This window comes from Lithobates pipiens, unplaced genomic scaffold (assembly GCF_037356315.1).
Source record: "Lithobates pipiens isolate NorthernLeopardFrog02 unplaced genomic scaffold, aLitPip1_a1.2 Scaffold_22, whole genome shotgun sequence".
Lineage (NCBI taxonomy): Eukaryota > Metazoa > Chordata > Amphibia > Anura > Ranidae > Lithobates > Lithobates pipiens.
The window spans coordinates 186,642,564-186,656,845 of record NW_027507784.1 but is presented as its reverse complement, the minus strand read 5'-3'; the positions used below and the strand labels follow the sequence as shown (position 1 = coordinate 186,656,845).

The 14,282-nt window shown below is 42.7% G+C and overlaps 1 protein-coding gene across 2 annotated transcripts in view; it reads right to left on the bottom strand.

The window, feature by feature from the left end:
• DNAH7 (dynein axonemal heavy chain 7) overlaps positions 1–14,282 on the bottom strand; it is a 498,098-nt gene that overhangs the window by 462,339 nt on the left and 21,477 nt on the right. For both annotated transcript variants that reach the window (XM_077448738.1, XM_077448739.1), the window contains exons 2-3: positions 12,379–12,444; positions 1,234–1,339 (exon numbers count right to left, since the gene is read on the bottom strand). In XM_077448738.1, the coding sequence (XP_077304864.1) occupies positions 1,234–1,339; positions 12,379–12,444 (172 nt within the window). The remainder of the gene's footprint in view (positions 1–1,233; positions 1,340–12,378; positions 12,445–14,282) is intronic.

Below are 14,282 nucleotides of genomic sequence, written 5' to 3'. Positions count from 1 at the left end.
CTTGGTCAGGTGGAGCAGAGGGACAGTGGAGACATCTGGAGTCTTGGGTGGTATCTATCACATAGAGTGCTTAATAGCCCCTCTATTACAACAATAAAGAAAAAAAGACAACATGTTAAAAAGTGTAATTATAAAATAATGAAAAGGACTGACACACATATAAATGCAAAAATACATGTAGAGCACTTATATGCATGTAAACGATTGAGTGACATGTTATAAATATCCATACTTACCAGAGTGATGTCTAATATATAATAATTCTATAATGATTCTAGGTCCCTCATTTACTATTAACTTTTACTATTAACTCTAAACTGATGAGCTGTATAAAAATTTAAAGTGTCGCCTATTAATAACGTTGGGTACTGTATGTAAGGCTTAATGCATTTACCATCTATCTGACACAACCTCACCCTTTTTTATGCAAAAAAATGGGGATTACAGTATTTTGTGTTTTAACTTTTATTTTTTTTCAGAAAATTTAGATTTGAAAACAGCTGCACAAATATCATGCAACCTAACAAATGGTAACTACTATATTTTTGTTCTAAAGGGCCTCTGCTTTTAGAAAACATATAATCTTTTGAGGGTTTAAAGTAAATTTGTAGCCATAAATGCTGATTTTTAACACGTGTACCAAATATAAAAAAATGCTCTAGTGGCAGAAGTGATTAAAGTAGAAGTATTTTGGCCAAACTTCTCCTATATAGATCACAGGAGTGCAGTTTATACTGCACTCCCGTGATCTGATTTCAGCCGGGAGCAGGCTGAAGCCCACTGTCGGCTGATGTCACCATATGGTCAGGATCCGCCCAGAAGTCTGGATTGACAGCTGGCACAGCCTCTCAGCGATCTGCTGAGAGCATGAGCCAACCCCTTCCACCCCCTCCACAGCCCAGCACTCCAGTGAGCATAGGGGGGGGGGGCAGAACGTGGGCAGGGGGGCGGGCAGAGGAGAGAGCTGGAGACTGGCAGCTGTAGACTGGGACACTTTCACACTCCAGGTACAGATGTCCTACACATCAGGCATAATGTTGTTCACAGCTGAACTGCCCACTCCTCCTCTCCCCTGCCAAATCACAGAACACTTTGTATTTTGTGAACCCGTTCATAAAATACAAAGCTTTCTTAAAAATGAAGTGCATAATATTTAACATTTGCTGAGAAATAAAACTAATGTAGATACAACCAAAATCACAAACATTACTAGAAAATAATACTTTCACTTACCAGGTGTGAAGCCATAAGACCTATTGGCCTCTTGTAGTTCATTATCCCTCTCTTCTTTTAGAAGAAATGAGGGCTGGTTTTTCTTCCACTCAGGCTTGGAACTCACCTAAAAGGATTAACAAACAAATGTGTCATTTCCCTCATTTGCTAGATAAAAAGAAGACCACATGCCCACATGGGGTGTGGCCCGTCAACATCAAATCCCAGAATTTCCGAGTGCCTGGGAGGTATAGGTGCAGCGTTCAGCCCCACTGTCAGCAGCCGGTCACAATCTATGACAGGCTAAAATATTCAGTGGCTGTATGCTGTACTGAGTGGTACACACATTTAGAGCTGTATGCTTTCAGGGACACAGAACTTGTGTATTTTGGGCATATGTCTCTAAATATGAGTTCTATTCAGTACAGCGCCCAGCTGCTATGTATTGCAGCCACGGTTGAACTGGATCTGAGAAGCATCAAGTTTGTTAGTACTTCCCAGATAATTTCACCTGCATTTACAGTGCCTTGAAAAAAAAGTATTCATACCCCTTGAAATTTTCCACATGTTGTCACGTTACAACCAAAAACGTAAATGTATTTCATTCGGATTTCATGTGACTGACCAACACAAAGTGGCACATAATTGTGAAGTGAATGGAAAATAAATGGTTTCCAGATTTTTTACAAATAAATATTCGAAAAGTGTGACGTGCATTTGTATTCAGCCCCTTTTACTCTGATACCACTAACTAAAATCTAGTGCGACCAATTGCCTTTAGATGTCACCTAATTAGTAAACCACTAAACCACTAATTAGTGTGTAGCTTAATCTCAGTATAAATACAGCTGTTCTTTGAAGCCCTCAGAGGTTTGTTAGAGAACCTTAGTGAACAAACAGCATCATAAAGGCCAAGGAATACACCAGACAGGTCAGGGATAAAGTGGGAGATGTTTAAAGCAAGGCTAGGTTATAAATATAAATATCCCAAACTTTGAAAATCTCACAGAGTACTGTTCAATCCATCTGGTCAGATGAGACCAAAATGCAAATTTTTGGCCTAAAAGCAAAACACAATGTGTGGCAGAAAACAAACACTGCACATTGCCCTGAACACACCATCTTCACCGTGAAACATGGTGATGGCAGCATCATGTTGTGGGGATGCTTTTCTTCAGCAGGGTCAGAGTTGATGGGAAGGTGGATGGAGCCAAATACAGGTAATCTTAGAAGAAAACCTGTTAGTGTCTGCAAAAAACTTGAGACTGGAGCGGAGATTCACCTTCCAGCAGGGCAACAACCCTAAAAATACAGTCAGAGCTACAATGGAATGGTTTCGATAAAAGCATATCCATGTGTTAGAATGACAGTCAAATTCCAGACCTAAATCCAATTGAGAATCTGTGGCAATACTTGAAAGTTGCTATTCACAGACGCTCTGCATGCAATCTGAGAGATTGAGCTATTTTGTAAAGAAGAATGGGCAAAAATTTCACTCACTAGATGTGCAAAGCTGGTAGAGACATCCCCAAAAAGACTTGCAGATGTAAATGCAGCAAAAGGTGGTTCTACAAAGTATTGACTCAGGGGGCTAAATAAAAATGCACATCCACACTTTCCCGATATTTATTTGTAAAAAAAAATTGAAAACCATTTATCATTTTCCTTCCACTTCACAATTATGTGCTACTTTGTGTTGGTCTATCACATAGAATCCCAATAAAATAAATTTGTTTTTGGTTGTAACATGACAAAATGTAGAACATTTCAAGAGGTATTAATGCTTTTTTAAGGCACTATAAATAAACTGATCACAGGTTAGTGTCAATATAGCCTTACATCCTTGACATCAGGGGTCCGCAACCCATTAATTGCAATCTACCCATCGATCACAGGCAGGAGTCAGGTAGATTGTAGTATTCCTTCCTTGCTGACCCCCAGACTGCTCCTCCCACATATGCAAAGTGACGCACAGTATGAGCAAAATGCATTATACGCCACCTATAGCTGGATGGACAACTGGCTGACCCAAAGACAGGAAGTCCCCCTCTATATAACCCCTCCCATACAGGACGTACCTCAGTTTTGTAGCAAAGCAATGTATATCCCAGCAAGAGGGGAGGGACCTCTGTGTCCCATGATGTACTCCAAGAAAGGGATTTTACAGGTAATCTGTATTAAAAATCCTAGTTTCTTTATCGTACATCATGGGACACAGAGAAGCCATAGTAATTACTATATGGGATGTCCCAAAACAATGCCCCTGAGGGGAGGGAGACACCATCATAGAAACTGCCACCAAAGAAGGATCTACTCTGCTATTTGTAATATGCTGAGGCCAAAGGCAGTATCTTCTATCTATGTGATTAACATCGACCTAGTAAAATAGTGATCTTGTACACCTGGGCCACTGGCATTCAATGATGGATGGCCCAAGATACTCCCACACCTGGTAGAAAATCTCTCCCAAGAAAATAATGTTTTTTGTTTTTTAACCATAGGCATCATTGATAACTTGCTAAATATTCAACCTGGATGCCGGCTGCCCTTCCTGGGCTCTTCTGGCAGCAAAAAACAGGATTCCTGACTTGTACCGAAAACCCAAGTAGACCTTGAATGTCTGAACTACCTCTAGAGTACGTAGCGATTTTTCTCCTGCCGACTGTGGATTAGGAGAAAAATAAAAGGCAAGACACTGTCCTTCATGAAGTGATAGCAACCAAAGAAGCCACCTTCTGAGATAAAAGGACCAACAGAATCCTCACTATTGGTTCAAAAAGTGGCCTCTGTAACAGACAGTCAAGATCAAATCAAGTCCCAAGGATATAAGAATAACATGAGAGGCAGGACTGTCCAAGTTGCATGCTGTATGAAGTATTAAACAAGGAGTGAGAACAACGGCCCCTGGAAAAAAATGGACAGGCACGAACTCTGACCCTTAACGGTACTTAAGGCCAAAACTCCTTTCCTCTACCGATTGGAGAAAAAAAAATCTCCCACCCACGTATTTCTGCGGGTGTCACTTCCTGGCTTCACGCCAGGCAAAAATATATATTTTCAAGTCCTGTAATTGAAGTTCCCCCAAAGCTGGCTTCCAGGGGCTCTATAGTGTTCAGAAACAGGACTCAAGACCATCAGGTCCTGCTGGACTGGGAGTGTCCAAGGAGCAACCCCCACAAGACTCGCTATGTCTGTGTACCAAACCCCCCTGGGCTAATTCGACCAACACTAATATCAGTGTTCCACCTTACGGATTATTCGCAAAGGATGTGGCAGAACCCGAAACGGGGAAAAAAACGTCAAATAAGGTGTTACTAGTACATGTACCCTTATTGGCAGTGGGTCTCTTGTCCCGGACACACCTGTCCAAAACTGTTGCAAAACTTGGGATCTAGAAGATTCCCGTGCAGATTTCACCCCTGGATGGTTAGTGAACTGCTAACCATCCAGGGGTGTTTTAACTTACAGTTGTACAGTCCCACCGGATAAGCAGTAAATATGCAGCATATAATCATGACTTGTCTTCACATAGTTCTCCCATAGTTCTCGCATAGTAAGTACTCACACTTTGTTAGTATCCTTAGGCTGCTGCTATGTCTCCAGAGGCCTACTGAACCTGTTGCCGCAAGGCATGGCCACCTTTCCACTTCCTGCCTATATAAAAATAGGCCATTCTGCGCGAGCCTGCACCCTCTAGTGGCTGGAGGAGAAACAGCAGCCCACATGAGTAAGAGTACATAGCATGATTAAACAGCACACTGCTCCCAGTGGCCACCGGGAGAACAGACAGTCAGAACTTTTTAAAGAGAAACTGCAAACAAATGCAGACTTACCATTCCTGCTGCAGGACTCTGAACATAACAGGAGTCCAATCTTCACCCGCCACGGCAAGCTTTGTCATAAAAGATCTTTAGAGACTGGGTCCCCCTTAATGTGGGGTCCACTCCTTTGGACCTGTATAGCACCCTGCAGGAAAGCACCTTGGTCATAACAAATATAACTTTTCCCACTGGTACGATTGGCCGGCACAGCTTGCCTTCCTCTGGATCAACAGGAGGGTAGTAGGTTTAGCAGGCCCATACCCCCCCCCCCCCCCACCACCCCCTCCGTGACTATTTTACACCCTCTTTAGGACAACCGTTCAGCTTCTCCAGCAGGTTCTCTTCTGGGCAGGGACCTTTCGCCTCAAGCAAAAGTAGCTGGAACAGCCAGTAAATCACAGCCCAAATATAAAAACTCCTCCGCATAGGCAACCCAAGATCAAATTGCGTGCTTACTAATAGCCATAGCATGGCGGCAAGTCTGATAACTAGCAAAACCCTGGTCTGGATCATCATCTTAGGCCCCTAGTACTATCAACCGCATCCTTGGACCATGTGCTACTTCAAATACTCAGCAGAAGTTCTTCACAGACTTAGGAATACCACTACAACTTTACCATCCTCCACACAAAAATCCTTCAAAAAGAACAACTACTAAATACCGGACGACAAGCAACCATCAAACACAGGAAGAGATCTACTCAACCACAACAATTAGCATGCGCATTGATTAACGCCAGATCTGCAGTCAAACACAGACTGGAAGTACACGACTTCATCACTGAGAACAACATAGATTGTCTCTTCATCACTGAAAGCTGGCTAACCCCTGACTGCAACACCATCCTCACCGAATTGGTGCCGAAGAACTACAGAATCCTAACCGAACATCGGAAAGGAAAAAAAGGAGGAGGCCTAGCAGTGATCTTCAAATCTCAAATGGTGCTCACCAAACCAACTTTACAGAACCCGGTGCCATTTATGGAGACACTGACGCTACATCTTCAATCAACACCCATGCTATGCTATAGACCCCCGGGACCACAGACTAATCTCCTTTCACCCCTCATGGAATTCATTGCAATTCACACCCTAAAATCCAAAAACTTCCTGGCACTAGGAGATTTCAACCTCTGGGCAAACGATCCCCAAGATCCTATCGCAACCGCCTGTATCAAGCAGCTGGAAGAGCTGGGTCTCCAACAACTGATAAGGACTCCTACACATGGGTCAGGACACATCCTGGACCTCATCTTCAAACAAACTTGACAACATGACATTGCCATGGACGAACCACCACGCCATTAAATTCAAAATCTCCTCCAACGTCACCCACAAAAAACAGAAACCTGCAATAACAACGCATTGGACCAGATCACAGAAGAAACTGTACTCCGAAACCTTCAAAACCACTCTGTCTAAGAAGATATCTACAATGAATTTAAGCCATTCATCAGAGCAAACACTCAACTCCCTGAACGAGGCATTACTTCAATCGGCAGACTCAGTAGCCCCTAAACGCAGGACTCTCATCAGGAAAAAAAACACTCAAACCATAACTCCGTAACCAAGTCCTCCTGGACACCACCCGCCATCTTTGGGCAAACCATATCCCCAAAGACCAAGGCGAAGAGTCTCGGGGTCATTTTGGACTCACAAATGTCAATGGATGCACAAATAGGAGCAGTAGTTAGTGGTGCTCACCATCTGCTATGCTTGCTACTCAGACTAATCCCGTTCATCCAACAGAAGGACAAAGCAGTGGTAGTTGGAACAGTCATTAATTCACGACTGGACTACGCAAACTCACTTTATATAGGATTACCCCAATATCAACTTGCGCGATTACAACTTATCCAAAACACAGCAGCAAGGCTGATAACAGGGAAAAAACCCTGGGAATCAATCTCCCCTTCCCTGAGGAGCCTACATTGGCTAACCGTAAAGAATTGGATCACATTCAAGACCCTCTGCCTCACCCACAAATGCATGCATAAAGACACTCCTCAATACCTAATTGAGAAAATAAATCATTACACACCAACCCGCTGTCTACGATCATCTAACAAAAATCTCCTCCTCGTTCCCAAAGCATGGTACAAATCGAAGGGGGATCGGAGATTCGCTGTCCAAGGACCTCGGCTATGGAACGCTCTACCAACCAACATCCGCCTGGAAGAAAACCACCAGGCCTTTAGGAAAAAACTCAAGACCTTCCTCTTCTAGTTGATGACAACTAAGCTCTTCACAGCGCCTTGAGGCGATTCAGTTCGCATTTTGCGCTTTGCAAATATTTCCATTCATTCATTCATTTGTCCAGACCTCTAAGTATGCTCCAAGACAAGAGCACATGTAATCTGTGACCATCACCTTGAAGACACTGGCGAAAAAACAGAGGTACTTTTTGTATGGGAGGGGTTATATAGAGGGGGACTTTCTGTCTTTGGGTGTACCAGTGTCCATTCACCTATAGGTGGAGTATATTCCACATAGTAATTACTATGGCTGGTCTGTGTCCTGTGATGTACGATAAAGAAAAAAATAATTGTAAAAAATAAATAAAAGTGATAAATAAAATCAAAATACTGACAATGTCCACTGCTCTACTGACTGCCACTGTCCACTTTTAAGGTAGGCTAAGTTTATATTTTTACAGTGACATTTGTTTCATTATAATTTTCTAAGTTTTCCTTACTATTTATTCATGCCTTGCTTTTTATTTTGATCTTTGAGCTTTTCAGTGTTGTTTAGGTAGATCTCCACCTCTCAAAGGTTGCCTACCCCTGCTTTACATGAAGGTGTTTTTTTTCCAACCAATACTTTTAATACATCAGGTTGCTGTGACAAACGCATGTATGAAGTGCCCCAAAGAAAGCTTACTCATATGTATTAACCGTGACAAACAATGATATAAACAATCGCACACTAGCGTCAAAAAACAGTGTTCAGGTCCGAAATGGATCTGAATGCATCCTGTGGTCCTCTATGTACCTTTGTACACTAGACATTCAGAAGTGTTTACAAGTTCAGTGTTTGGATACATTTACCAAATCAAACCATTCATGGTCCGTTTATTGTTAGTTTTGGGGGGTTGAATATAGCTGAACAGATGTACTGTACATGTAAAGACACTAAATGCACCTGAAAGCATGTAAACTGCCTTTAAAGCAGGAACATGTAGGCAGGAGTGCCAGTCAGTGGCGTCTCCAGCTTTCATATTTAGGGGGGGCACATGGGGGACAGGGATAAAAGTAGGGGGGCAACTATAAAATGCAATTATATATATATATATCCTGGGGTCTTTTACGTCTATTGTGGAGCCCTTTATTATGATCCTGCAACGAGACCCTTTCATGTGTTTTGCAGTGAGCCACCTTCCTACTGTATTGTTCCCCCCCCCAGGGTGGCAGAAAACAAGAGGTATGTCTCCAGCACACCAGGAAATTAGAAGGGTCTAAACCAGTGGGAGAACTACCAGGATTGCAAAGTTTGCACTTGTGACCGGGCCCTGGTGTTCTGCCACTGTGGGGTTCCCCAGCCTTCTCTTGCTGCCCTGCCCCTGCTATCTCCATCCCTCTCCCTTCTCTCCCCCACCTCCCCCCCCCCCCCCCCCCCCGTTCTTTGAAGACCTTCACAAACTTAGATGGTACGAATTTCTTTCCTGCAACCACAAATTGCCGGAAAGAAATTTGCATGATTCCCCCCATCAGCACAGTCAGTGCTGGCAGGGGAATATCCCTCCCGCTGAGCAATTGTATTCTCCCAACAAACAGTGATCATCACTAGCAGCTATAGCAAAGTGGTCAATGTATGGGTTGCCTAAGAGCTAAGATCAGCCATAGACAGTTTAAATCTCAGCTGGTTCAACAGGAACTGGCTGAAATTTAAATCATTAATGAGCAGGCTGAATGTACCAAGTTGATCGATAAAATTGGGTACAACCAGTTTGCCGGATTCGCACAATTTCTGTGGTTGCAGGAAAGAAATTCGTACCATCTAAGTTTGTGAAGGTCTTGGAAGAACAGGAGGGGAGATACAGATGGGGGAGAGGTGAGAGAGGGGTGGAGATAGGGACAGTTCAGTGATTACAGTGTACTGTAGTGTACACTCACCCACAGGTCCAGGCTGGAAGCTCAGGAATCATTGACATAGCCTGGAATCTGCAGCTGCTGATTTTCATAATTCCCTCCCACACATCCCCTCTCTTCAGATACAGCTGCATGACGAGATAGTGTGGGTGGGAAGACAGAGGAGGAGCTGTATTCCTTTCTTATCTCCCGTCAGTGGCGGGGGGGGGGGTGTTTTCGCTGGGCTGTGTAACTACAGAGCTGCAGCCACCAGTTTCAGAATTTATAGGCTGATTCTCCTGTCCTACGGGCCGCTCTGCCTCTCAGGAGAGCCTGTGCCCACTCAGCGCCAACCCAAGCCAGATGTGGGGCACCCGCTATATATAGAAACAAAATGTGTTTTAATTGGGGGGGCACAGCATAATGTTGGGGGGCAGGGCCCCCTCTGGCCCCCCTTAGTAACGCCACTGGTGCCAGTGTAAATGAGGCATTAAATGACATAAGGAACTGAGTTTTTCTTGGCATCTTGGTAACTTGTTTATTCATAAATGCCTTTTTATGCTGAGTGTCAACTGAACAGTATTTTTATTTCCTAACAACCAGTTAGTGTCTCTCTTGCATGTTCTAACTTGCCCTAACAAAAGAAAAGTTAGACGCTGACTGTATGCTAAGAGGCAAACATAATATAACAAATATAAAACAGAAACATAACAGTTCTTTATGGTAAGCAATCAATCTGCATTTTTTTATTCTGACCCAGACTACTAAAATTTCAGGGAAATTGAATCAGTTCCTTTGAGAAACAAGTCTTCCCTCTTTTTTTCCATTTTATTTTTTTTAAAGGTTCCTCATTCAAATATTTTGATATGCAAAGGATTGCTTCTTGCTAGTAGTCTCATGTGAACACTTAGAGATTCAAAAATCGACTGATGAATTTCAAAAGCATTCACCCATCTCTTTCGAATTCTTACCATATTTTGCTATTTAGAAAAATTTGGTGGACACTTGTCATAAGCATTTGCCTAGCTATCACAAATTCTGGCCATATTTTGCTTAATATGTTGATTTCCTATGATCAGCTCTATCTAGCGGCCACAAAGCGGTACAAAATACCACTAGATGGAGCTGAAGATCATAGGAAATCAATATATTAAGAAAAACACAGCCAGATTTTGTGACAGCTGGGCAAATGCTTATGACAATTGTCAACCTAATTTTACTATATAGACCCTTTAGAGGCATATTATAAAGCAATAACTTTCAGCAAATATTCACTGGTGGTTAATTAATCACGGTCATTAGAAACACATGTGCCTATAAGATTCACCTGCAGTGAATGTGCTGTGAATTTCAGATTCACTGCTTTATAAATATGCCCCTATAGTATTTATGATTACTTATCTCACTGGCTCACCTGAGCATAATATCTGATCAGCTTTGCCCTCATGAGCCCCAAAGGACAACCCTTCACTAGAGCACATTATTTTTTTAGTGGTTTGTCTATTACCTATTCTTGCTCTGGCTAGGATTGTCCTGTTAGTATACTGACATAAAGTCGCAAGGTCTGTTTATGCAACACGGGGGGGGGGGGGGATTGGTGACCTGAGGAAAGTTTAGGCTTAAGGCCCCTTTCACACGACTCTCTGAAAAGCTATCCAAGTAGATCACTTTTCAAATTAGGGTTGACACCTGGTTTACAGGTGTTCAGAAGGCAATACTACCACCGATGTGCACTGTTTTTTGATGCCCAGGGAATATTCTTCATCCCAATGGGGATTTTATATTGAACTTCCTTGCCACAACCACCATAGCCCCATTTGGCATGTGGTTACAGCATGGTCCCATTGACTTCAATGGGTGAGTTTAACAGGTGGTGCCACCTGTCAAACTTGACATGCCAGGTTACAATTTATTCAACAAAACTATCGACCATGGCAATGTGAACTTGCCCCTGCAGCAGCCATGTAAATTTACAGGTGGGCAGTCTGGGAGGGAGGTTGGAGATAAAAATGCTGATCAAATGAAGTGACGGGATTTTATTGTTTTTTTTTATCTGGATGTGGCGATCCGCCTGGCCTGCCACGCATGCTCAGAATAAATTACGAGATGAAAGTTATTGGCTACTGGCCTCTTTATAGTCCCGTTGTACGTGTTATACGTCACCTCGTTCTGAATGATCAGATTTTCCGACAGCTTTGTGCGACCATGTGTATGCAAGACAAGTTTGAGCCAAAATCCGTTGGAAAAAATCCAACGGATTTTGTCGTCGGAATTTCCGACCGTGTGTACAGGGCATTAGGCTGTAATAAATTGTGTAACCCATATTAATGTGGTGATGTACCAAGTTTTTAATTGTTCTTTCAATTCTTTTTGTATGTCATTTAAAATGTGAAATCTATCAAAATAAAGATTAGAGATAAAAATGCAGATCAACTGCCTGTTTTTACCGCCCCTCCGCTGTCAGTGTGAACTAAGCTGAAGGTCTCATTTACGCAGGCTTTGAAAACAGGAGATTGGGTTGCATTTTTACAACTTCCCAAAACTCTATCAACAACTTTCACAATTATTGACATGGAGAGTGGATAAAGGTGTAAACTCAGCAGCATTCGTGTTGCCTCATTTTACTACAGAAATAACACTGTCTGCAGAGTTTAGCAGATGCTGACACTTTGCAACTGACTCTATTCACTTCTATTGAAATGCAGCTGCTAATGCACCATAAATGCGCTGTAACTGGCATTCCCAGTGCGTTTAAAGTGATTGTAAACCTCTATCATGAAATCTGAACAAAGCACATATATTTGTACTGTTTACTTATCGCTCTCCAAAGCTCTAATTTTCATTTCTCTCTGGTGCTTCGTTCCTCTGTTATCAGCATGAGTCACTTCTGAGAAGTTTTCCAGACACATGAGAAAAATTTGTGTTGGGGAGAGAGCTCAGCACACAGCTTGTCTATTCAGAGCACAGTTCTGCTGTGTGAAGGGGGTGTGTTCCTTTCCTCCAATCAGCTCTCACATACTGTAACTGTAGCCTCTCCGGCCCCTCCTCTGTACTCCTGACAGATGAAGAAGGATTTTAGCACAATCTGCCCTTTTGTGCATTAAATTTGTGCATGACTGATTAACTAGACAAGGATTCTGATTAGCTGTTAGTGCTGCACAGATGAGTCCTCTTTTTATATCCTAGTCCTACAAAGCTCAGTTCAGTCAGTGCGGCAAATCAAATACAAGCATTGTACAGCATTGGAATCGGAGACAAAGAATAAAAGCAAATCTTACCTCTGGTAACTGCGGTAAAAATCTTGCCTGCCTCTTTGGCAGCTTCTGTCTGTTGTAGTGTGCAGGCTGTTCAAAAAGATATAACAAAAAAAAAAATCATAAAGTATATCCCAAAAATGATTTTTCAGCGTGACGTGTGTTATTTTACAGACACTTTGTGATCTACAGAATACTATGCGCTTAAAGTATGGATGAAATTTTAGCCCAGAATTAAAAGTGAACTCGAGACTCCAAATAATTTCACTTACATACATTTCTTAATAACCAAAAAGGATATAAATACACTTTGTGTGCACCGAATGTATTTGCAAACCAAGATATGACATTTTAAAAATAGCAGTGACATCACACTGTGCTGAACATAACCTGTGCAGAGAGCAGAGCTGTGGGAGGGACTTAGAAGGCCCCACCCACTAAAGGCCTGCCTGCAGATATTGAACACAGGGGGCAGAGAGTAGAGCCGTCACCCTGCACAGGGAGAGGACACAGCAATGACTGCTCTTTATTACGGGAAACTGCACAGCTCTGCAAGAAATACACAAAGCACACTGAGATTTTAGTTAGAATATAAATGACTTGTATTTGGACAATATTTGCTTATCTCAGAAACCAACTTTAATAATCCTGAAATCTCAGTTATTGAATACGTTGGCATTTAAAAAATATGTCAAACTAGTTAAAAGCAGTTATACTGTTAATACAACTTTAAAGTGGATGTAATCCTTAGATGTGAAATATAAACAAAACATATTACTCTATGGTGTGTACTTGTCTCATCAATTAAGAGCACTAAGTGTCATTTCTGTCTGCTGCATCGTTCCTCTGCTTTAGTCACTTTTGGCAATTTTTTCTGACACCAAGAGAAAAATGGTGACAGGGGAGGGAGCTCCAGCTGATTGGTAGCCTCAGCTCTGTTCCTGCATGCTACATGAAGGGGGGTGGGTCTCTTCCCTCCAATCAACTCTCAGAGCTTTCCTCACTTTACCTCTCCTTCCTCCCCCTTTTTTTTAACTCTTAGACAAGCTTAAAAATTCAGCATTTTGAATGGATGAAGAGAAGAGAAAACTGCAGATAGACAGAAAAAACTTATGTAGGAGGATTTGTTTTATCTGTGTGTGTAACCCAAGGACAGTCCCTTCACTAGATATATGTAAGGATTTACAACAACTCAGGGGCGGACTGACCATTCGGGCACTCAGGCACTGCCCGAGGGCCCCATGCCACTAAGGGGCCCCATCAGGGTTGCCAGCCTCAATAAAACCAGGGAAAGTATGTAAAAATCTGTGTTTTTTTTTAAATCTCAAGATTATAGCTGCCCGCCTCTCCAGTACCTTTTCAGTGTGTGTATGTGTATTCTGTGTGTGTGTATATTGTGTGTCTGTGTGTGTATAGTGTATGTGTGTGTGTGTATAGTGTATGTGTGTGTGTGTGTATATATATACTGTGTGGCCCCATAATCTATTGCCTGGGGTCCCCATAATCTCCTATTGCCTGGGGCCCCATAATCTCCTATTGCCCGGGAGCCCCATAATCTTCTCTTAATGCCCGGGGGCCCCATGACTTGTCAGTCCGCCCCTGCAACAACTTTAACCTCTTCACTACAACACTATAGCCAAATGAAGGCTACAGTGGTCGCACATTGCCAGGAGGGTGTCATATGATGATCTCCTGTGATCGTGCTTCCCGCGTGCCCCGCTGCAGCGTGCATCAGCTGTGATCTAAGACCGCTGTGTCCTCCAGGTGCAGCTGATCATGGATCAGGGTAAAGAGCCAATCACAGTGGCTCTTTACCATGTGACCAGCTGTGTCCAATCACAGCTGATCACAGTGTAAACAGGATTTTCCGTTTTTTGGCAATCTTCTCCGCATGAGGAGAGAAGAGCCGATAAGCGGCAATCCACACA